Source organism: Prionailurus viverrinus, chromosome D3 (genome assembly GCF_022837055.1).
Source record: "Prionailurus viverrinus isolate Anna chromosome D3, UM_Priviv_1.0, whole genome shotgun sequence".
NCBI classification, from domain to species: domain Eukaryota; kingdom Metazoa; phylum Chordata; class Mammalia; order Carnivora; family Felidae; genus Prionailurus; species Prionailurus viverrinus.
In genome coordinates, this window is record NC_062572.1 from 87,905,769 (window position 1) to 87,931,305 (window position 25,537).

The 25,537-nt window shown below is 40.5% G+C and overlaps 1 protein-coding gene across 5 annotated transcripts in view; it reads right to left on the minus strand.

The window, feature by feature from the left end:
• Window positions 1–511: 511 nt before the first annotated feature.
• Window positions 512–25,537, minus strand: part of RTTN (rotatin) — a 188,611-nt gene continuing 163,585 nt past the window's right edge. For 3 of the 5 annotated variants that reach the window (XM_047828310.1, XM_047828307.1, XM_047828312.1), the window contains 9 exons: window positions 23,008–23,113; window positions 21,904–22,001; window positions 20,563–20,640; window positions 16,801–16,927; window positions 13,798–14,000; window positions 10,351–10,618; window positions 3,030–3,133; window positions 1,836–1,905; window positions 512–920 (listed from right to left, as the gene is read on the minus strand). In XM_047828310.1, coding sequence (XP_047684266.1) covers window positions 835–920; window positions 1,836–1,905; window positions 3,030–3,133; window positions 10,351–10,618; window positions 13,798–14,000; window positions 16,801–16,927; window positions 20,563–20,640; window positions 21,904–22,001; window positions 23,008–23,113 — 1,140 coding nt within the window. In that variant the 3' untranslated portion in view covers window positions 512–834. Of the gene's footprint in view, window positions 921–1,835; window positions 1,906–3,029; window positions 3,134–10,350; window positions 10,619–13,797; window positions 14,016–16,800; window positions 16,928–20,562; window positions 20,641–21,903; window positions 22,002–23,007; window positions 23,114–25,537 lie in introns of those variants that run through there. The other 2 variants (XM_047828308.1, XM_047828311.1) reach the window with 2 other exon arrangements.

A 25,537-nucleotide genomic window follows, 5' to 3' on the forward strand; every position in this document is an offset into this window, starting at 1 on the left:
ATCCATACTTGCACTGATTCTAATTTAAGTTCTCAGTTCAGAACCACATGCCAGTTAAGGTTACATCACAAATGCCTGACAGAACTTGTTCCTGCTAGATTTTAAGTCTTAACTCTTCATGATGTTTTGGGCTGAGCTAGAATTTGAACACAGGCCCCATCTGATCATAAGTTCTATTTCTTCCCTCATTATTACACAACATTTCAGAAGCTGAGAGGTGAAAATAATAAAATATAACAGGTTAACAAATCATATACAAAGGAGTTAATATCACTAAAAATTGCATAAAGGAGCTACTCACAAAATCATAGACGTTTACATGCAAATATCTCTTCACCAATGTATATGCCCTGGGCAAAATAAAAGTTTGCGAAACAAGGATCTGTATTGACAAGAGTCAGATTCCATGTAATAAATTAAGGAAAAAAAGGAAATCAGAATTAGTAATTCCTCCAATTACCGCAATTCATATTCATGATACTGATCAAAGTCTGCAAGCAGCAATTATCAATTTTCAGTTTCTCAAAATATTTTATTAAATAACTGTTAAGTAGGATTTTTACAAAGCAAATTGCACAAAAAAAGGTAAAGATGTTTATGTTCCCAAAAGTTCCTGTGCCTCTCTTTTTATCATCTTCTTGTCGGCTGCTCTTTCTCACGGAGCCAGTACCAAGGGGCAGAAGGAGGACGTCTTCCGTTCTGCTCCTCATCCGGAAGGAAGGCACAGCACCCTGCAGAGACTCAGCGTGTCTCTAGCTAAGAGTTGCTACACAGAGTCTGCTTCAAGGTGGGCTCACCTGGGGCGGCCTGCAGCCTCCGGCTCCTTCACGGTGCTCAGGAAGAATTAAGAAGCTGAACGAGGTTTTCGAGACATTTCATATAATAGGCATTTAGCGGGGTTTCTTCTGAGTTTGAGAAAGCTGAAAGAGAAAAAGAAGAGTATGGAAGAGTAAGTTTATTAAACTCAGCACTGCACTTAAGAGCAGCCAGAATTCATACTTATTTTTTATTTACACTTTAGCCAAAAAGCATAAACAAAAAAACAAGGTACTTCCATAATGGCTGCATTACCTATAATACCGAATGAATGCCTTGCTCTTTTTTTTGCCCCATCCCTCCTAATGCCTAAACTCTGACATAACTCAATTATTCGGTACCTCTAGAAACTCATGGTCACAGCAAGAAACCAACCAAAAAAACTATAAACCACTTATAAAGAATCAGACTACAAAAAAATTCATTACTAATTAGTAACAAAATAACTAACACAAACTAATAACTAAAAGACTCCGTACAGTACAAGGAGGACACAGTACAGTGCCTTAGCATAAAAAAGTGTTCAAAGAATAATGCTCATTGAAAACCTGTGTCACTTAAAATGAGAAACGAACTGTGAAAAGAAAACCCTGCCTCATATCATGATCACATCACAGGGCTGAGAGGATACAAGGGCAATGGGATCTATTCTAGGAAGACTGTAATTCAACTCCCCGATGTTAGATCAAAGTTTTCTGTTCAAGGTCAATTCTAATTGGGCCCAGCTCTTATCACCTAAGAACACACTGCAGCACAGCGGTAGCCACTGGCAAAGGACGTTTAGTGCAAGAAAAAGAAAAGGAGTTGGAGAAAGATCACAGACATGTTTTAAGAAATTACTGTATCTCAAACCTTCATCTATCAAAACATCTTATTATTTAAAAGGTGACGTAATGAAAAGCATGGACCAGTGTTGAAAACTGTCTTTTCGCTGTGAACTATCCAGGTATTTCACTAATCACAGAATTCACTGAATAGCTTCCAAGGTTAACTGTCATCTCTTTCATAATAAAACTTACTTTTCTTTGCTAACGAATATGCTTCATCCACTCTTCTTTTTATTGATGGGTTTTTCAAAGTTGTTTTTGCCTGGAGATAACATAGAGCAACCCATGAATCAGACTTCTTCCCACACGCCAAGGATCAGGACACTACAGTACTAAAGCCACCACTGCTGACCGCAAGCACTGAGCAGATTATCATGAAGCACGACAATGTGGTCAGGGGATTAGACAGAAGCACATCCCCCTGGGTCCTTGCCCACATCCTTCCCTCTCTAACTCGACTCTTCTCTGCTGCTCCAAATTCTTTGTCCCCTGCCCTGCCCTTTACCCCTTCTCTTCTAATCTCAAGTCTTAAAGGAAGACTCAGTCTTGGTTTCAATATTTCATATTCCCTCAAGCCCCAGATTTCAGATTAAAATATATCAAACGGTACCAGGTGGTCAACAAATATTTACTCAGTGACCGTAAAGTGCCAAACCCCGTGCTAAGCCTTGGGGACACACGGTGAAAGCGACAGCACAGCCTTTCGCCTTGTGTGCTGTCAGCCAGCGGGGAGAGCAGGCAGCACAGACAAGGGACTATCAGCTGAGAGGACACCATTCGGGGACGGTGTCTATGGGAACGCTGTCTGTCACTGGCCACTATTTAACGGCTAGATACCCAAGGGCACTTCTCTCAGGAACGAGATGTCTGCAATGAAAGAGAAGACCAAAGGCCAGAGAGGGCAAGTGCGAGGCTGCACCTGCTATCGCTCCCTTGCGGCCGGCCCTGTGCTGCAGCCTTCCAGGAATCGGGTCCTCTCAAAACTCAGCGGCGACACAAGCTAGACAAAGAGGAATCACACAGCTGGATAAAACTTCGTTATTTGGTTTTATTTCAGGATATATTTTTCCCGAATACGTCTTTTAACAGAAATGATCTATACTAACATTACATCAATATGCCAAATCAAGTTATACCAACAGGGAGAATTCACCCAAAAGAGACAGACAGCCTTCTGAAATGAGACATCCTGTTAATTAAATGACAATGATTTCAACTGATGGCTCATTAATTGTATAAATGCACAAGACAATAAGGTCCTTGAGTTCCTTGTGTTGTTGTTGTTGTTGTTGTTTAAAATCTAGCTGATACTCCTCTGGCGCCCCTGGCTGCACTCTCAGAGGCTTGGATTTGCCCCTGGCTAGAACAATGACTTTAAAAACTGACCTTTTGATAATTGTGAATCAGAGCCCAAAGCGCAGCTGCTCCAATCCTCTGTGCATGTTGATTCTCGCTTTCCAGACAGGCAGCTAGCACACTAATGACTTTTTCTAATAATAAACACATTAGGGGAAAAAAAACAAAAGTTCAGTCCCAGACATCACAATGCATTCTGATCTTGGACTAGTCAGATACTCCCTTTGCCCCCATCAGAATACATACAAAGTTGGTATCACTAGACTGTGGCAAAAACAATCTGGTAAACCATACGTGGGAGGTCAACCTCACAACAAACTATCTTCATGATGGGCACAGAACAGTCATGGCAGCCTAATTCTTTTGGCCCTAATTCAACAAAGGCACATTCATTTAAACAACAATAGTGCAGAAGTAAGTAATTATACAAAGAGTTGTATAAATGAGCTGTTCAATTATAGCTCACATTTTGGTGTGCAGGAAAACAGATTTGCTCTTATGATAAATTATAAAGACCATTATACAAACATCAACAGCATGGGTTACTATATAAAACAATAATCAAGAAATACCAAATTAGTTAAGCCTTTTAAAAAAGGACTAAACATTTTAGAGAAATACTTTTGTGTATTTATGTGTCAGAGGAAAAAGTAATTTAAAGGCATATCAACACACAAGATGTGTCCCCTTTTTGCATAGCTAGGCAGAGTGTGAAATCAAGACTCACAAGTTATCTGCAGCATACTACTCATTTTAAGGGAAGACACAGAGAAGTCCAGTCCCAAGGAGATTTGTCAGGGTGTTTCAGAAAAGTATATGAACCTATCTTATTACTAACTTTTATATATTTTATTGTATCAAATTATTTTTCCTCTAAAATCTATGTTTAAAAGCATGTTCCATTTTTAAGCTCAGAGCCTGGAGCCTGTTTCAGATTCTGTGTCTCCCTCTCTCTGACCCTCCCCCGTTCATGGTCTGTCTCTGTCTCAAAAATAAATAAACGTTAAAAAAAAATTAAAAAAAAAACAACATTTGATGATACTCAGAGAAACACATGCTCAGAGCTTGTTATTGGGAACCCTCTGTCTCTCTCTAACCACTCCCCCCTCTACTGGATGCATCTAATTAAATGGTAACCTGGTTGAGGGCAGAGTCTATATCTGCTCACTGATAAATATTCCAACCACAGTGCCAGTGTATTTTAGAGGCTCAATAAATACCAGTTGGATGAAAGATTCCATAACTTGGGGCACCAGGGTGGCTCAGTCAGTTAAGTGTCTGACTTCAGCTCAGGTCATGATCTCGTGGTTCACAAGTTCAAGCCTGAGTCAAGCTCTGTGCTGACAGCTCGCTCAGAGCCTGGAGCCTGTTTCAGATTCTGTGTCTCCCTCTCTGCCCCCCCCCCCCTTCTCTCGCTCTCTCTCTCTAAAAAATAAATAAAACATTAAAAAAAAATTTTTAAAGAACGATTCTGTAACTAAAGCAACAAAAATGGTGTTTAGGTGATTCTATTTAGTTTTTATTTTTTTATTTCATTAATTTATTTTTTTAATTTTAAATCTTTTACAGAAAAAAAAAAAAGGCTCCATAAAGTGAATTCTGTACCATCAAGAGACCTTGACAGTGTACCATCAAGGTACACAGAGTGCTGAACTTTCTGCCAACCAGCCCCTACTCCTTACCATTCCCTGGCTTCCCTGGCTTTTCCCATAACTTCCCCATAATTAGCCTATATAAATAGTTACCCGATGAAACTCATTATGTGCGGTTGTAGGTGACAGCTCGTACTCTTAGGGCACATCACCCAATGAAAGGGTGATTCCCATGTGTTTCTCTGAGTATCATCAAATTTTTTTAATTTTTTTTTTTAACGTTTATTTATTTTTGAGACAGAGACAGAGCATGAACGGGGGAGGGTCAGAGAGAGGGAGACAGAGAATCTGAAACAGGCTCCAGGCTCTGAGCTGACAGCACAGAGTCCGAAGCGGGGCTCAAACTCACGGAGTGCGAGATCATGACCTGAGCCGAAGTCAGCCGCTTAACCGACTGAGCCACCCAGGCGCCCCTACCATCATATGTTTTAATACAGTGTATTAAACTTAGCATATAACCCCTGATCTAAAGAAGTTTATAATAACTCCTTCTACCAGTTACTATCTCTTAAGCATTTTTTTCAAAAAATTTTTTAATGTTTATTCATTTTTTTGAAACAGAGAAAGAGAGCATGAGAGTGGGGAGGGGCAGACAGAGAGGGAGACACAGAATCTGAAGTTGGCTCCAGGCTGTGAGCTGTCAGCACAGAGCCCAACGTGGGGCTCGAACCCACGAACTGAGATCATGATCTGAGCTGAAGTCTGAAGCTTAACCGACTGAGCCACCCAGGCACCCCTCTTAAGCATTTTTAATAAAGTACATACATAGATCAATTAATGTGATGCCCCCACTGATGATGCAACAGGATAAATTTTTAAAAATACATTTCATTGTGAAATATAACACGGTTACAAAAAAAGGCACATTAAAATAGATATGAAGTGAGCACCTACATACACATATAAATAACCCCAAGAGAAAAGATAACAGTAAAACGTAGCTAGATAAGTAGGAAATGAGTTTTACTTACTACTTTTCTTCTTAGTATAATTGATTTAATTACATATTTAGGGATGCCATCTTTATAGTTTTCAGAGCATAGGACTTTCACCTCCTTGGTTTTTATTCCTAGGTATTCTTTTCTGGCACAACTGTAAGTGGGCTTGTTTTCTTAATTTCTCTTTCTGTTACTTCATTATTAGTGTATAGAAACACAACAGTTTCTGTATATTGATTTTGTATCCTGCGACCTTACTGAATTCATTTATCAGTTCCAGTAGTCTTTTTGATGGTCTTTTCTATATATATCATAATGTCAACTGCAAAGAGTGACACTTTCACTTCCTTTCCCATCTGTACGCTTTTTCTTTTTCTTGTCTGTGGCTAGGAATTCTAGTGCTATGTTGAATAAAAGTGGTAGAGAGGGCACATCCTTGTCTTGTTCCTAATCTTAGGGGAAAAGCTCTGTTTTTCACCACTGTGCATGATTTTATCTGTGGGTTCTTCATATATGGCCTTTATCATATTGAAGTACGTTCCCTCTAAACCTACTTTGTTGAAGGTTTTTATCATGAATGGATGTTATACTTTGTCAAATACTTTTTCTTCATCTATTGAAATGATTGTAAGGCATTTATCCTTCTTTTACTGCTGTGATATCACATTGATTGATTTGCACATACTGAATCATAGTTGAAACATGGGAATGAAATGAATCCTACTTTATCTTGGTGAATGATTTTTTTTAACGTGTTCTTGGATTCGGTTTGCTAATAGTATGTTGAGGATTTTTGCATCTATGTTCATCAAAGATACTGGCCTATATAGTTCTCTTTATTTGTAGTATCTTTATCTGGTTTGGGTATCAAGGTAATGCTGGCCTCAGAGAATAGTTTGAGAATAGGTATAACTCTTCTTTAAATGTTTGGTAGAATTCACCTTTGAAGCCATCTAGTCCTGAATTATTGTTTATTGGGAGTTCTTAATAACTCATTCAGTTTCATTACTAGTAATCAGTCTGTTCAAACTTTCTATTTCTAATTGATTCAGTTGGGGGAGGTTCTATGTTGGTAAGAATCTGTCCATTTCTTCCAGGTTGTCCAATCTGTTGCCATATAATGTTTCATAATATTACAATTCTTTGTATTTCTGTGGTATCAGTTGTTATTAATCCTATTTTTGATTCTATTTGAATCCCTCTTTCATTTTTTTTTTTTTTTAATGAATTTGGCTAAAGGTTTAGCACATTTGTGCTGATCTTTTCAAAGAATCAGCTCCTGGACTTCATTGTTCGGTTCTACTGCTGTTTTGGTTTCTATTTCATTTATTTCTGCTCTGGTCTTTATTACTTCCTACTACTGGTTTGGGGTTTTGTTTGTTCTTTTTCTAGCTCCTTTAGCTATAAGGTTAGGTTGTTTACATGAGATTTTTCTTGAGGTAGGCCTGCATTGCTCTAATCGTCCCTTTTAGAACAGCTTTTGCTGCATCCCAAAGATTTTGGACTGTGGTGTTTTCATTTTCATATGTCTCCATGTATTTTTTGCTTTCCTCTTTGATCTCCTGGTTGGTCCAGTCATTGTTTAGTAGCATATGATTTACCTTCCATGTAAATCTCCAGAGTTTTCCTTGTGGCTGATTTCTAGTTTAATAGTGCTGTGGTCAAAAATGATGTATAGTAGGACTTCAAACTTTCTGAATTTGTTAAGACTTGTTCTGTGGCCTAATACAGGATTTGTTCTGGAGAATGTTCCACAGACACTTGAGAAGAATGTATATTCTGCTGTTTTAGGATGGAATGTTCTGAATATACCTGTTAGATCCATCTGATCTGCTGTGTCATTCAGAGCCACTGTCTGCTTGTTGAAGTTCTGTTCGGATGATCTGTCCATTCATGTAAGTGGGGTGCTAAAGTCCCCTACTATAACTGTGTTACTGTCGATTATTTCCTTATGTTTGTTAGTAGGTGCTTTATGTATTTGGGTGCTCCCGTGTTGGGTACATAAATATTTATAGAATTTGTTTGGCTATTATTTCAAATCTTTCAATTTTTCACTTTCCTATCGCCTGCAAACATTCCCAAGTTTGTCACTTATTTTTCTAAATATGGTATAACTAAATTTATCTTTAAATCTGTGTTTTGTAATTATAATATCTGAAGCCTAGGCAGATAAGTTGGTATATTTCTCCCTGCTGGTTCTTCCTCATGTTGCCATGTTTCCCGATGGGATTGGTCACATTTAACTGTATACTAGTTAATACTTCCGAAAAATTAGTTGTGGAGGTTCTCTGAGGCTTAGTGTGCACTTGTCCTCCATCCAGCAGAGTGGCAGATTGCTTCTGCTAAGCACCCAGAAGCACTGTCGATCAAGGTTCGGCTCAAACCAGGTCACAGGCCACTCAGTCTATGCATCTGTGGGGTGCAGAGCTGTGGGGAGCAGTCTGTGGTGCCCATTCTCACACTTGTTCTTCTTTTCTTTATAATCACCTGGATGTCGGTTGGGGGACCAATTTAATTTTGATTCGTCTTTCTCTTAAGAGGCTAGGTCTTTGGGGTTTACACAATACAGCCAAGATGGCCCCAAACTCCCCCTGTCGTGGATACTCTCAACTGTATTTCCCTGACTCCTTGGCATGCCTGAACAAAAGCCAAGCATACAATGTTGGCAAATGTCCTCGAGACAAAAAATGCACATTTCATGTATATATTTTGTGTCTCTCTAGGCACAGACTTTCAATCAAAATGGGCCTGGGAGTTTCCCACTATCTTTTCAGTTCTTCAATTTCTTTAAGGTAAATTTTGATATATTTTATCTAGCATATTTTTGTTCTTTTCAGAGCAGACCTTGCCTGACATTTATAGAAACAAGGAATACTCTGGCTCTATTTTTCCAAGCCTCACAACCTACTCTATTCCTGACCATCAAAACCAGAGATTTGGGCACTAATTATCAGAATTATGCAGTCTTACATAGTAGATTTTTAAGCTAGGTGCCTCTGCTAAGCCCTCCCTCTGGATCCCCAAGTGGAAAAGGCCTGTGACATGCCTCCAAAGATCCATACAAAAACTGCACAGTTGCTGCCTCTTATCCCTGCCTTGGAGGCCCCGATCTCATGTCTGTGGGGCTGAGGAAGCTCCTTCTTACCAAAAGTTTGTCCATGTGCTTTAAGCTAAGGAAGAAGAGAGAGCATCACTGTTACAAAGAAAAGCTAAAAATGAATCCAGAGGGAAAATGCAGACTTCTCCTTGAGTTCCCTTAAGCTGTCCTTTTTCCAACTCTCTTAGTAAGAAAACTGCAGTGAGCAGTCCCCCAAGAAAAAAACTTTCTGAGAAAGGATAACTAACAGATGAGAGCAGGCACGGGAAAAGATCCCTCACGTAGCTACCTCACTGCCCTATGTGGCAGGGCCTATCATTATCCCTCTCTACCAAACAAAGGGCTGAGGCACAAGCCCACGGCGGCCAGCACAGCATCCGTAGAGGAGTTATGGAAAAGCAGAGCTCAGATCCATAGTTCATCTCACTACGTTAAAAGCTGACTGAGCTTCTAAAATCTTTCCCTATATTTCCAGCTATCCAATAATTATCAGAAAAAGAGAAGCACCAGCACACACGGGAGAACATAAGCAGAATCACTGACACTCACTTAGAAACTCCACATGTCACAGGAAAACACCTCTAAGAAAACACTAAGTACAGAACATGAGAGGAAAACACAATTAGCCCATCTGGAGCAACCACTACGCTCCATAGATGGTTCCAGGCACTTCATGTGTGTTTATAAACTGATTTCTAGAGCCCGCCTCTTTTTATTTCCCCCAAACAATGCGATGCCTCCTTATAAAACTCCCTCCCTATAAACATCACACTCTACTCACAGAAACAGCACATGGCTGCAGAAACAGACCTTTCCATTTCCCTCTTTCTGTTTCAAAATTATTCTGAATCCTCACCTCCACCTGTCCTACATCTCAGAGAATCGGGTCTCTGTAAGGCTAATTTCACCATTTGGTCTTGGATCCTGAACTCTCCTGCCTACTCAAGAGCTCTCTCAATCACTGAATATTCACTGAATGCTCACCAGTGACAGGCACAATTCTAGATGCCAAGTGAAGAAAAAAGACAGAAACCTCTTGACCTCCTAGGAGCTAATGTTCTAGTGTGGGCAGACTAGGAATGAACAGATATATGCCAAAAACATATAGTATCTCACCTGGTGGTAATGTCAACAGGGAGGGAGAGGAGAGAGTGAGAGAGAGAGAAGGACGGGAGGCAGGAAGAAGGATGTGGGGGTTATCATGTTGGCAGGTTGGTCTGAAGAGGATTCACTGACACCGCAGCATCTGCTCAAAGACCCAGGGGAGCCAGGAGAACAGAGATGGGAGAAGTCAGGGTGAGGCCAGAGAGCGCCCACGCCAGCCTCCTCCTCCCTACCACCTCCGGGATCCAGTGCAGCCACCAACAGCAAGACTCGGTAACCCCGGGAAGACTCCTGGCAGCCACTGGAGGGCTGGAGCCATGTCTGGTTCATCCCTGAGGACAGGGGTCACACCTGATTCGTTCCAACAGCCTCTGCCTCCCACACTGCCTTGAACACAGTGGAGCTTAATAAATAGTTGGCAGATTACTTATAAAACATTTTGTGTTTTACTCTAAATGGAATACTGTAGGAATGACCACATGTATAAATGGATGTGTGTGTGCACGTGTGCGTGCGTGTGTGTGTGTGTGTGTGTGTGTGTGTGAGACGTGAATACTCACCATTAGCCAGGATCTTGGGCTTATTGGCAGGGCTGAAGCACATATTATGAAAAATAAGGAGAGGTATACACGGGCTGCTCTTATGCTTGTATTTGCTCATCTCTGTAAGCAAGTCCAAACAGCCATCCAGCCTCAGGATCATTTGTTGGCCATCTTCTCCAAGTGAGATATTCAAGAGTAACTTCAACCAAAGAATGGTCAGATTACTGAGATGTTTATTTCCTCCTTTTGGCAATGTTAGAGACAGAAAGTTCTGTAAGAAGTTACTCTGTGGATAAACAGAGAGAATATTATTTTCTTCTTGACTCTTTTCATTATTTTCTTTGTCCCTTGGAGACCAATTAACTAGCATTCTGCTCTTCTTTTCCCAACTTTAATTTCTCCTTCCTACTAACAACTTCCAAATACTGCCATCTAAACTGTTTCCAGGTATAAGTGAAAAAATTAAGGAGAACAAAATAGTGCTCAAATTTTTAATTCTTACTAATTCTTTCCTGACGATGGATAAACTAACTACATATAGTCAACTCTTAATTATTTAGGATGGATAATTCCAGTTGGGGATTATTTCAGGCCTCCTGAGTTCTCTCTCTCTGCCTGCCTTCTGGCAATTTTGCTACTCATTAAAAACTATCCTATGGGGAGGAAAAAGAAAACAAAACCCAAGTCAGTCTTGGATACCAGTTAACAACCCTAGTAGTACTGAGCAGACCGGAATCTTTATAGCTACAAGTGTGCTTAAAAATAAAAAAAAAAATCTGGGGGAGCCTAGTTGGCTCAGCAGGTTAAGCGTCCAGCTCTTGATTTCAGCTCAGGTTATGATCTCATACTTCATGGGATTGAGCCCCATGTGCACTCTGCACTGACAGTGCAGAGACTGCTTGGGATTCTCTCTCTCTCCCTCTCTCTCTGCTCCCCCCTCACTTGCATGCACTTTGTCTCTTAAAATAAACAAACATTAAAAAAAATTTTAAAGCGCAACTGAGCGTCCAACTCTTAATGTCGACTCAGGTCATAATCCCAGGGTCGTGGGATCAAGCCCTCCATCGGGCTCCACACTGACCATGGAGCCTGCTTGACATTCATTCCCTCCCTCCCTCCCTTCCTCTCTCTCTCTCTCTTTCTCTCTCTCCCTCTGCCTTGCCCCCTGCTCACACCCTCTAAAAAGTACAATAAAATAAAATAATCTACATGGATATCATATATTCACTTTACCCCCACTGCTTATCATTACAGATGATTTCTCATGGCTACATGCCACCCTAGTAAACTTATAGAGGGGTATCAAAAATATCAGTTGGATATTTTGACCAGAGAACAGAAGTGTGATCACTTAACTTTCTTAACTGCCTGGAATACCAGGCTATCTCTCATCTCCCTCCTGCTTAATAATCTATTCTGGCCTATTCTTGGGTTCTCCTGCACCTAAATCAAGATATTGGCTTGAATCTATTAAACACATTTAATACTGTTACATAAAAGGACTCTGAGTCTAAAAATGAAAGGATATAGAAATGCTGACTCACTATATTGTGCACCTGAAACTAATATTATTAATTGTGTATGTTAACCAACTGGAATTTAGTAAAAACTTACAAAAAAAAATAAATGAAATTAGCTACAGAAATATTAGCAACATTACCCAAGCAACAAGTAAACTGTGAAACCACATGCCCACTTTGCATTGCACTGTCACTCACACCTACTTCTCATTGCTCAGTCCAAATTGACGCCTTCTAGATTTATCCCTTGCCTTTCCTGTTCAGCTACATTCTACCATGATATTGGAGATCTGGAGTGGACACTAGTGATAAAACATATGGCAGTGCTTTCAAGTATAAACATACTATGGGCATTCCTTCCCTTTGCTGGAGCTAAAGATGCTTTTAGACAATTTCCTATACCATGTGCAATGTAGAGAAACACGGTGGAGAGAAACCAGACACTTTAGAGTCTTGTTGTACAAAAGTGCTGGTTACGTCTTCTAATGCCCATAGCAGGGTAACGGAGAGGTAGAACTGTTAAGTACCCAGGGCTCTTTTAACAGAGGAGCAGAGGAAGGCTCGGGGGTTTCCTAACTAGAGCAGAGGAAAAACAACTCGACTGAGCTGCACCTGAAACAGAGTCACATGAAATATATATCAATATATGCTTGAGTACAGGAACAGAGTCATGCATTGAGAGTGGAGGACACCTTAGAGATCATGTTGTTTAACCCAGTAAGTTTTCAAATGAAGCAACCGAAGCTTAAAGAGAGAAGGTCTCCTGCTCAAAGTCACATGTCAAACCCGAGATCGGCAACTTGTTCAGGAGCTCCTGTTCTACTCCACCCATGTGCTCCAGAGGGGAGCGGGGGAAAGCACTGCCCCCGGCCCATGCTCTCACACGTGTAGGGACGGGGCTACAGACATCCGGTGCAGCGTGACATGTATATCCACCTGTGGTTCTGGTGGGATAGTGGGTCCCTGATTGCACCTTTTGCCAATTTATACAGTGTGAGCCCTCCCACCATGGCTGATTTCAAGATAGCACCGTGATGTCAACTGGGTCACAGAATTCCTGAAAATCAGCAATGATACTCATGAGTCAGCCTGAGTTAGCTCCCACACACCACTGAAAAGATTGTTCCTTAGTAAAACTGCTATTTATTTGGAGATTGCAGTCAATGTGGGTTTTTTCTGGAGGGGGTGGGGGTGGGGGGCTGACACAGGAGAGGAAACGGAGATTCAATTCTCATGAATACTGTCAACTTTCATAATTTGTCTTGGCCTCCATATAAAGGGAACAAAAACACTCAAAGTACTACTCGTAAATAATAGACATGATCATATTCACAATGTACAGGATCTTCCAAATTAGGGATTCTGGTCATACATATCTAAATATAATCTCACTGAACACGTGTATTACAATTTGTTTAACTCATTCAATCCCTTGCAAAGTACCCTAGGTTAAAAATCAGTGATAAGAAGTCCAGTTTTGGCACTGGAGTCCCAGAAGACGGATAACATCAGTCTAAGCAGGGCAAGATGGCTGTCATTTCACACGTTGTTTTGACTATGTAAACTGAACTGAGATCGCTACTGTTCCATTTGGTCTATGTAAAGACTGGACATGACTTGTATAATCTCAAATAAATGTAAGACAGCTGTCTTTCTAATTCTAAACCCCTCATTTTTGAGAGAGGTAAAATATGATCCAAAGGTAAGAAGATAAACTGAAAGGAAGTGTAATGATCATCCTCTAGCCTGTCCTCTCCATGTGTCATCTATCAATTGGCTTTAAACACAGTGAACCCCTTAATCCTTTCACAGTCTTTTAAAACACAATGTCTTGAAATCATAATAATTTAATCCTAGAAACTGAGTTCTAGATTTTTCATGAATGTTCTTGATTAGAAGGATTATTCTACTTTTTTAAGATATGAAGGACAAATTAAGTACTTACTTTCTGAATTACTCCTTTACAGTCATGAGACAAGGCCAGGTTCGAAAGAAACATAAAAACCATCTGCTGAACTGCAGTGTTCTCAAGAGGCATCTGGGAAGCCAACTTCAGGATACACCCCATCAGAGAGGTGCCAGGCGCTCCTCTACAGGCAGCTTGAACTGGATATGGCCCACAACTTGACCAACAAAGAGAACTGCAACCTTAAAAAACATAGCCTATCATAATGTCATCTTAGTTTCACTATTTAGTTAAAAAACCTGGGGCATCTGGATGGCTCAGTCATTCAAGCGTCTGACTCTTGATTTTGGCTCAGGTCATGATCTCACAGTTCATGAGTTTGAGCCCCGGGTCAGGTTCCACACTAACAGCATGAAGCCTGCTTGGGATTCTCTCTCTCCCCTCTCTCTATGCCCTTCCCCTGCTTGCACACATGCACTCTCACTAACAAAATAAATAAATAAACTTAAAAAAAAAAACAAAAACCTAAGTAGTGAAGCATATCTGCCTACTCAATGACTTATCCACTAACCTATGAACTGCAAATCAGCAGGGAAGGCTAGTGTTGACATCTACATACAGCCTGATGGATTTGCCGTCCTCACTGAGGGTCTAATGATCTAAATTTTTTTTAATGTTTATCCATTTTTGAGAGAGAGAGAGAGCATGAGCAGGGGAGGGGCAGAGAGAGAGGGAGACACAGAATCCAAAGCAGGCTCTGGGCTCCAAGCTGTCAGTACAGAGGCCGATGCAGGGCTTAAACCTACAGACTGTGAGCTCATGATCTGATCCAAAGTCAGACACTCAACCGACTGAGCCACCCAGGCACCCCTCAGAAAGGCATTTTAAAACACTACGTTTATTTTTTCTTAATGTTTGTTTGTTTGTTTTGAGAGAGGGAGAGAGAGAGACAGACAGAGACAGAGAAAAGAGGGAATCCCAACCAGGCTTTGTACTGTCAGCGCAGAGCCCGACGCAGGGCTTGATCCAATGAACTGTGAGATCATGACCTGAGTCAAAATCAAGAGTCAGACGCACAACCAACTGAGCCACCCAGGTGTGCCTAGATTCGTTTTTTAAGAATAAATATGCATAAGAGGTTTTTAAATAGTTCCTTAAAAATACATCTAAATAAAGACCTGTGCAGAAGAAGAGAATTTTAGAAATGGGGGTAAGTTGGTCCAATGCCTTCATTTTACACAAGAAAAAAGAAAAGGAGGAACGCGATAATCCTGGGGTGTGTCCACAGGACGTTTGGTACCAGCCATGTATGCTAGATAAAGGCCAGAGCTCAGAGAAGCCAGTGGCTTGTTCAGAGACACACAGCTCACAAGCAGCAAGAGCCAGAAGCGTCAAGTGGTTTTCCAGAATCCAGTGTTCTCTCGGTAAATTAAACAACCGTATGGGATTTATCAAGGGAGGAAACCAACCATATAAGAATTAGAAATTCATTTTACTGCATTGTAACATAAATCTAAGTGTAATTAAGTTATGACAGTCCATGCAAGGAGGCTAGTAAGTATCACTAGATGAGAATCAAATACATTCTGCAAAGTAAAGTCATAAAAGGCAAGTAAACACAAATAAATATAGTGGTCTTGCCTGTATTCACACCAAATCGCAGTATCCAAATAGCAAGGTTTCCACTAGATCCACTAAATGACGGAGTTTTGCTTGAAAACAAACTAGATAGGAAAATAAAAAGTTTCTTCTCCCATTTAGTAACCTAACCACAATCTCATATTTACAACAATTTTAAGTAAAAAGTGACATATAGTTTCAAAAGATTTAAAATGTTTCTTTTACTCAATATTTAGCAATTGTTTTTTTTTTTTCCCTCCTTACTTCCCTAAGCCCTAAACTAAGTAGGGAAGGTGGGTGGAGAAGGACAAGGTGCCCACACGGCACAGGAGACAGCTCTGCTGCACGGGCCGAGCCACCAGCAGTGGTGGCTGAGGGACTCAGCGAGAGGAGACAGTCCAAGCAGAAGTACAGTACGGACGAGGAAGTTGGAGGCAGAGCGAAAACAAAACCACCTGTGCTGCCGTGCACTCCATGCCCCACAATGAAAGTTCAGGAGTTAAGAACTTGAAGGTCTGCTGATGTCACGGGGCCCTGCTGGCCAGAGACGAGCGGCGGGGGCTACAGGAGTGGACGGCCCAGAGCGGGGCAGAGGCCCACGTCCCACTGTCAAGGAGTAAACTACCCTAAGCACATGGGAGTGAGTAGATGGACTCTGAACTGTTTTGAGTTCCCGTCCTTTCTCTGTGCATCTTTTGACAACTGAAGAACCAGCTGCTGAGCTGCTGGATGGTGGCTGGAAGAGAGCACACACACGTAGTGACTGGACCTCAAGTGCATGACCCTGACTTTCCAAGGGGACGTGACTGCTGCCAGCAGTCCTACTCCACCTCCCGGGCAGGCCTGCTTTCCCTCAGCTCGAATGGCTAACTTCATGCTTTCTCCTCTCCATCTCCTTTTCCATCACCTCCACCCTTGCCTTCACTCACTCTTAGCTGTCGGCCTCTAACATTGCACGGCCCTCAGCAGCTTCTCAGTAAAACATGTGTTGAGGGAGTGACAAGAGGTGTCCCAATGGCATCAGCTATTACGAGGCCAACTGTATCTAGAGCCACCTTTCATCACACCAGCTCCTACTCTAGAGTCCATAAAAGTTTTAACCTTTATCTGGTTCTTAAGGTCTTACATCGTTAATTTTCACTCTCTCGATTTCCCTATGAAATTCAATTTCCCACTGCCATATAACCAGGTTGGTTTCTCCCTCTCTATTCCCTGAGCTGCCTAATGAGTCCTCCTGGCTGCACAAACACATACTAAAGTATCTTGTAACACCCATAAGAAAGTTTCCCTCTCACCAACATGCCCTCTGTAAGCAGGAGGAACACTTCAAACTGTGTATTTGTTTTTCAGTTCATTTTCACAGCATTACATAAAATTAGTATTTTAGTTTATTACTGAAAGGCAGAATTGGGATCTATTTACCATTTGGAAAATTTGCGGTGTAGACACAAAGTAGCTGCAGGGCAATTTGCATCAATGAATCATCCATCAAAAGCCAAGGCCAGAGTGAGTGCAAGACAGGGACCAGATGAGCTTCAAGAGCTGCTTCCTATTGTGAGAAAGAAATACAGGCAGTATTAGTGTGCACATATGAAAATACAAAATTAAAATCGAATAAAAAAAAACCTGTTACCAATATATAAGGAGACAAAAACTGAATTTATCTTTGTTCCGGTTAGGGCAAGCTGGCACAAGAATCCTGCAGACAGATTTAGCACCTTGCCCAGGACTGCCCTGACCATGAGCCTGACCAGTCTCAGGAAGTGCCTTTAACACTGGGGTGACCACAATATACAACTTAGCTAAGAAATGTTAGAAACCAACAAACAAAAAAACATCAAAACAGCTCCTAAACATGTAAATTAAACAGGACAATGATATCTCACTACACTGAATAAACTCTCATAAGTACTCTAAAATGATTAAGAAATGGGATTTTCTGGTTAAGAAAACACTCTGATCAGTTCTGAGTTCTCCCCTCCACCTTCTCTCTCCTCTGTGTTTATGTGTGTGTGTATACGTTGGTAAGTGTGGACAGATCAGAAGTAGAGTACTATTTATAAATAATTGGAACATAGTAAAAGCCAAAATACTATATCAATAAATTCTTATGTAATTCATAGTCTTTATTACAAAGATCAGTTACCCCTAGGACGGTATTATGTATAAAATCTATTTGCAGTGGGGCGCTGGAGTGGCTCAGTCTGTTAGGCGTCCGACTCCGGCCCGGGTCATAATCTCACGGTTGGTGAGTTCCAGCCCCGCATCGGGCTCTGTGCTGACAGCTTGGAGCCTGGAGCTGCTTCAGATTCTGTCTCCATCTCTCTCTCAAAAATAAATACAATTAAAAAAAAAAATCTGTCTGCAGTAATGATCAATTTTTTAAATGAACAGGAATTACTAGGCAATTCATAGACCTTATGTGCACACATGTAGGTATTTATATTAAATACACACACCCTATACAATTTTATGCAGCATCAATGGCAGAAGAGAGTGGGAAGTTATTACCAGTGTTCAACCCTCTCCATAAGCTCTGAAGTCATTCCCAGTGTTAGTTATTCACCCCACTCTTCATAAGCTTGGAACACAGTCCCACGATTATGAAGACAGAAATAATTATGTATAAGCTCCGTCTCTACCATTCTGTCCACCTAGTTTATCTGCATATTCATCTACTCATCCTTCCTGCCTGGAAGTGCGGAGTAGGTGTTCCCTTGCTGGTGGTCAGGAAGTCCATCTGTCTTCTGAAACACAGCCTCCCCACCTCCTCAGGGACCTTCATCCATCAATCAGTCCTCTTCTTCCTGTCTCTTTAACAACTAGTCCCCAGTTTGCTCACTTCTGTTTATATTCAAGCAGTTTACATGTTAGGAGAAACAAACAGTCTAGACTAACTTCCTTTAATGCTGTATGTCCTAAATTATTAATGCTGCTTTTCATGACCAAGGTTCTTATTGCTTTCACTTCCCATCTCTTACTTAATCTTCAGCTTACTTCAATTTATTTTCTGTCCTGACAGTGCTACCAAGACCACCCTCAGCACTGTGGCATCTATTAAAGATGTACTCTAATTCATTTCCATGTAGCCTCTCTGTCCTGGAACATCTCCAAATGCTCTCCAGCACTCCCATCCCAGTTGTTTTCCATGTTTAGTTTCTACAGATATGACCTAGGCTTTCGTATATACTCTCTTGGGAAATTTCAACAGTTTACACTGGTAACTCCTAATATCCCCAGCCTATATCCTGCTCAGAGCCCCAGACCCTTGTAATCTACTAATTACCAGCCATTTTCCACCTGGATGTCCCAAAGACCCTTTATATTAACATGTGTGAACCTGAACATTACAATCGCTCATGCCTACAGTCTGCTCTATTATGCGCACTTGCATTAAAGTAGAGCCTGGAAATCACTCTATATCTCTCTTTTCTCTTCAGTATCTCCCCACCCTCCTTCCCTTCTTCATCTGCCCCAATTCGGGGCTCATCACCTCCTGTCTGACTACTACAGTCTCCGACCTCTAACCTTCCCCACAGTTCATTTACCTTCCAGCCACCATGATCTTCCCAGTATGGAAACCCCTAATGTCCCACGTATATAGACAATGGGGTGAGGCAGCCATGGGCGACTTGGTGAATTACCAAAGCTTACCCAACGGTTAGTACTGGGAGCATGTGATACTCCTCAGGAAGTTGGAACAGGAAAAGAAATTAAGAATCTTTGCCCCACAGGACTGTATTTATACTCAAAGAGCAATCTATATGCTTTTTGGATTTATTCCTTATTAAACAACTTGGAAATGTAAAAATGCTTTGACTTACTGAGAGATTACACTTTTCATAGATGGCTAATGTGATACACATGTGAACACTGTATTTCAGTACCCAGCTAGTACCTCATAAATCTATATAAGCAGAGCTGACCTGGAAGGGGTTCCAGAGTATTACCAGGGTAAGGTGTCATGGATTAATATCAACTACATCCAGCTGCGAGCACATTATTTAGCATAATGGATCACAAATTTAGTAAATGACACCTCCATTTTGAGTAAAGAGTTCATATATTGAGAATTTTAGTGAAATGTATAAACAATTCTCAAGTTGTCCTGAAATGTAAATTGCTAGCAATGTGTCTTTAACAAATTAACACAGCTTAAGGAATATGTTCAAAATATTCTTTTTCCAGATAAGTTTTTCCTAGTTTTATCACAAGTAAAAGCAAAACAGACAAGAATGTTTTTAAAAAATGAAACTCCTGTAATTTATCTTTCTCTTATTCATTTCCCACAGTATTTCTCTGTGAAAACTAGTGTTGTATCACTATGACAAAGCAAATCAAAGCACCCAAGACACCATAACCTGCCTAACAGTTCCTACCGCGGTGTTCTAAGTGACAGCACCAATGCTCACAGACACAGCAGCACATCTCAATGGTTCCCAGGCAGAGGGGCGGAGTCACTGGGCACAAGAAGCCAGAAGGGCTGGCGGTGAAGCTCCCCCAGGTGAACAGGGCCGGGCCCAGCAACGGCAGTATTTTCTACCCAAATGAGAGACACACTTTTCCTCTTTCCTTATGGATACAGACACCTCCACTAATTTCCTGGAGAGCTGCCTGACAACTGTCTTTGAAAGAACTCTGCCTTGGGGCGCCTTGGGGGCTCGGTCGGTTGAGTGTCCGACTTCAGGGCAGGTCATGATCTCATAGCTCACGAGTTCAAGCCCCACATTGGGCTCTCCACTGTCAACGCAGAGCCTGTTTTGGATCCTCTGTCCCCTTCTCTCTCTGCCCCTCCCCTGCTCACTCTCTCTGTCTCTCTCAAAATAAATACACTTAAAATTTTCTTAGAATTTTGCCTTATTGGATGTACACAAACATGCATTCCATCTTAGTAAAAAAACAACTGAAATGTGCCACCGTAGAGAAAGACACTCATTTGCTTTAGCTGCTTGAAGTTTTCAGTGGTAAAGTTAAAATATGGATATGAACATGAAATGCCATCAATGTTGAAGAATAAGGTGCATCTATTTCTGAGAATTAACAAGGAGTTTAAGGACCAATCAAGTGCATCTAAAAACATTTGAAGAGTCTTTCATGTTTCTTCCTATATTATCTCATATAAAAACGAAACTTTAATTTAATGTCAGCATCACTATCGAAATTTTGAAATATCGCTCTACTTACTTTACATTCTTCATTTTGATAAAGACAGTTTCTTAGGAGCTGCATGGCAATGCTTAACTCTTTAATAAAACCGTCCTCCTGTTTAAACAAAAAGCAGTTTAAAAATGTGAACGCAATGGCATATTCCACTTTTTACACAGAGTAATGCCTTCCCCTTTGGGTCACATTACAATGCCAGTGTGCTCTCACTGCACCTGACCACCATAACTTTGAGGGCACTGACAAGCTAATGATCTCTGAAAGATGACCATATCTCAAGAAGTGCATCCGCCACAAAAAAGCTATTTCTGTTCTATCAAGCATGGAGGAACTGAGATATATAATAGGCTCCATGTTTCATCTCAATAAAGTGAAGCAGGTACTGACTGGTTTTCAATCATATCAGGTGTTGGCTGACTTTCTCAATGATGAAGTAAAGAGCCTTTGCCTGGAGAGGAAAAAGGAAAAGAGGCAAGAAAAGAAACTGACAAACATGTAGCCCCCCTCATCAATACAATTATTAAATAAGACTCTTTCTTGGTTTCCTACAAAATGCAACAGAAAGCAGTTATTACACAGATTGCTCCTATAATGGTCTTAGCTATATACATAAATATTTATAGTTATAAGTTTATAAATACACACTCATTCATCTTCTGAATAAGCCTGTATGGCAGATCTTTTTGTTTTATTAATTATTAATCATTTATTATTATCATCACTATTATATAAAAACTGTTATTTTGAGCTTACATGACATGCAGTTTGAACATGAGTCAAACAGACTCAACACTCGAGACATTCAAAAGTCACGGAAGAAAATAAATAGAGATCAAGAGTACAGCTTCAAAACCGCCCAGATATAGGGCAACTATTGGTTTTATCAGTTCCTAATTATATGACTGTGTTGGCCTGAGTGCTCACAACATAACAAATATGACATGCTTAGAACAGGGCCTGGCATACAGAAAAACTTAGTAAGTTATATGTCATTCCCAGTGAACCTAGGCTTGCTTTGAGAGAAATATCTTCATTTGTAGCACAAAAAAAATTATCTGGCAAAATATCATGCACATTCCAAAACGTTTATAGTAACAAAAACATGTAATATCTAAATCTCATTGTAAGATCTTCAAGTGAAAATTAAGTTATACACACACACACACACACACACACACACACACACACACACAAGCCCAAAGTCACTAACGTAGAAATCCCATTAATCTATCTAACTACACCCTTCTTCCAAATTGGATACCCATTTCCACCCAAGAGTGGTGTTATTAATAAGCACAGGACACTGGAGTGATGATCTCTGTGCCATTCCATCCATCCCGGACATCCGGGACCCACAGTTACCTGTTTCTTCAGTGCTGCTTTCCCGGGCCTGAGAGAATCGAGGTTCAGCTGTGCACTGATGTGCTTCATCTGCTCCATGCAGCTGTCTATTAGATCAGCTGAGAGATAAAATCCGAGACAATCAAAAAAGATGTTCCATTGCCAAGTAAGCTGAAACCACATATATCAAATTCTCCAAAATAAAATAGAACATTTTATATTTCTGACCAACTTCACTCTGGTACTTTCAGTGAGGGGTTAATAAGTCAGAGGAAATGAAAGAGAACTAAAATGCTGAATAATTTCAATGTTTTCAATTTATACTACAATACTCCTAAAATCGACTTTATGTTTTGAGGTATGCATAATTTGCTTTAGTAGCAAATCACCATTGAAATGACTGGACTCGGGGCGCCTGGGTGGCTTGGTTGGTTAAGCGTCCGACTTCAGCTCGGGTCATGATCTCACGGTCCGTGAGTTCGAGCCCCGCGTCGGGCTCTGTGCTGACCGCTCAGAGCCTGGAGCCTGTTTCAGATACTGTGTCTCCCTCTCTCTCTGCTCCTCCCCTGTTCATGCTCTGTTTCTCTCTGTCTCAAAAATAAATAAACGTTAAAAAAAATAATAAAAAAAAATAAAAAAAAGAAATGACTGGACTCGATGTTGCTGTTAGTCTCTTTAACTCGAAGACCTGTATTCTCGGATCACAGATGAGAAATCACAAAACTCTCCAAGGGAAACTTATGTGAAAATACCCAACAGTCTAACACTGCTGTTACTACTATCAAAAACTATGTGTTTTTTTCAAGTATGCAATATGTGCTGGTGGTTACTAATATTTAATTATCATGACGCTGAGTAATGTGTTACTTTTAAAGCTCCTCTACTATTTACATATTCTTTAGGGTAAGAATCATTACTCAAAAAATAATCTACATACATCATCTTTCTATTTTAAAAGTAATACATGTTCACTGTGTTTCTGTCTGGGGAAAAAAACAACTCTTTTTAGTAAGACTGAGATTATAAATTCTTTACACTTTCAATCCAAAGAAAATTACAATGAACAAGGAGTAAAATAAATGAAATGATAACATGCCATAAAGGCTGATGTGTTGTGTGTCTCACCTTTCAAAGCATGTGTCTGAGCTCTCCTACTGACAGCCAGAAGTGACATCAATGCATTTGCAGCAACTCTTTTCAGGACATCCTTGGAGGGTTTTCCTTCATAGCACTGCAAAAATATATATCAAACTGCCTTGAAGAAAAACTTAATCTGGAGCAAAACTGTTGTGAATAAAAGATGTGGCCTATTTAAAAGGAATTTCTAGGTTTCAACTACTCCATGAAATTCACTGGAACTTGATAAATCATTAAGATTTGAGGCTGAGAATGCTCTGTGTGACAAGGACTGCAGATGAAATTTACAATATGGAAAAGACCACGATGTGAAGGAAAAATTGTACTTAGTGTGAACACATAGCATGTTCATGCGCTTCATCAAATTCACCAGGGAGTGCACATACATACATGTTAACTTGTTAAAAAGGGTCCTCAAAAAACTGCTGAAGAGGAGAACTGCCATCAAATTCCTTTCTTCTTCAGACACATTCCCCTCCTTCAATTTCCTATTGTACCACTGTACCTCAGGTGATTTGGTTTTTTCCATCTTTCATTTTTTTTTTTTTTTTACATTTATTTATTTTTGAGACAGGGAGAGGCAGAGCATGAACAGGGGAGGGTCAGAGAGAGGGAGACACAGAATCTGAAACAGGCTCCAGGCTGTGAGCTGTCAGCAGAGCCCGACGCGGGGCTCGAACTCACGGACCACGAGATCATGACCTGAGCCAAAGTCGGCCGCTCAACCAAATGAGCCACCCAGGCGCCCCTTTCCATCTTTCATTTCTACAGTAACATTTATCTGTCACATTACATGCTTTTCAAAAAAATATTTAAATTTTTTTAACTTATGCAAATTTTAAAAATCACTTGTAATTTTGAAAATACTAATATTTTGATATATTTCCCTTATACATTTGATAATTTTGAATTAATTTTTTTTTCATTATTGGGGTGCCTGAGTGGCTCAGTCATTTGAGCAATTTGACTCTTGATCTCAGCTCAGGTCACGATCTCCCACTCGTGGAATTGAGCCCCCTGTCAGGGCTCTGTGCTGAATGTGGAGCCTACTTGGGATTTTCTCCCTCCCTCTCTCTTTCCCTTCCTCTCTCTCTCTCTCTCCCTCCCTCCCTCTGCCCATCCCCCACTCACACTTGCTCACTCTCAGAAAAAATTTGTTTTCATTATCAAAAATCTCAAATACGTACAAGAGTAAAGGAAATGAAATACCAAACGCCCATACTTTTTGGAAATTTTTGGCTGAACAATTTCTAGTAAATACTAAATATCATATACTGTCATATTCCAATATATATAACCAGAAAGCCTAACATCATCACACCTAACATATTTAACAATAATTTGTTGGTATCAACCTAATATCCAGTCCAAATTCACATTTTCTCTTTTGTCTCAAAAATGTCTCCTCACAGTTGGTTTACTGGAATCAGCACTGAATAAAAGCCCTCACACCACATGTGCGCATCTCCTAAACCTAGGCACTTGTCTTTCTCACACCTCTTGACCCATCCACCAGGGTTTCCATTCCATTCCCCTTCTGTTGCTGAGTTGATGAGTAAACCAGACCAGTCATCCTCTAGAACGCGCCACATCCTGGGTCTGTCTGCTTGTGATGTGAACTTGTCTTCTCCGCTCTATATTTCCCATTTACTGGGTGCTGCAGCTCTAAAGGCTTGAGAACATTCAGGTGAGATCTTTTGTGGTAAGAGTGTCATGTGGATATTCACATAAATTTTAATTACAGTTTCAAAGAGTTCACAAATTCCAGGTGAAGAATCTAGAAGTTCCTCATATGATTTACAAATATTAGATAGAATTCAAATTCATGATTTTTCCTTCTACCAGTAATTTTCAATGGTCCAGTATTAAACTCAAAATGATACAATCTTACATAAACTATAGAAATACACAGACACAGCTTCACTCTTCCTGATTGACCTATACTTGGCAATGTGACCCTAGAGGAGCCTGCAGAGTGCGGGGGCCCTTCCAGCCCCACCACCATGGGTGGAGTGATTCCATCTTAAATAGTGGTTTCATCACGTAGGCTGCTGCCTCCAACCAGGCAGGTCCCTACTTGGCCAACGAGTTAGATACTAAATGCCCAGGTCCAGGGATGCTTGGCAAAGATCACATTCCATAGTCATGAAGCAGGTGAGGAAAAAGGCAGCAAATTATTTAGGATAATGAATTTGTTTGGAGTATAATCATTATAGTTAATTATGAGAATCCTAATTTGTCTATAAGCTTAATCTTCACCATTAACAAGAAAGCTGCTCTCATATACATGCCCTTAGTGCACTTTCATGTATTAATGTTTTGAGAAAAACCAAACTGATCTCATTGAAATATATGATTCATCTACTCTGTGCAGATTTGAGGGAGAAAAAGGAAGTTAGAGTTCTAGGGAACCAGTTGTTCATATAGATGTGTCTTTTATTCCCGCATGAAATCTCATCAAAATGACAGAAGTGGGATTAAACACCAAGACAGACAGACAGACAGACACTCAGACGCT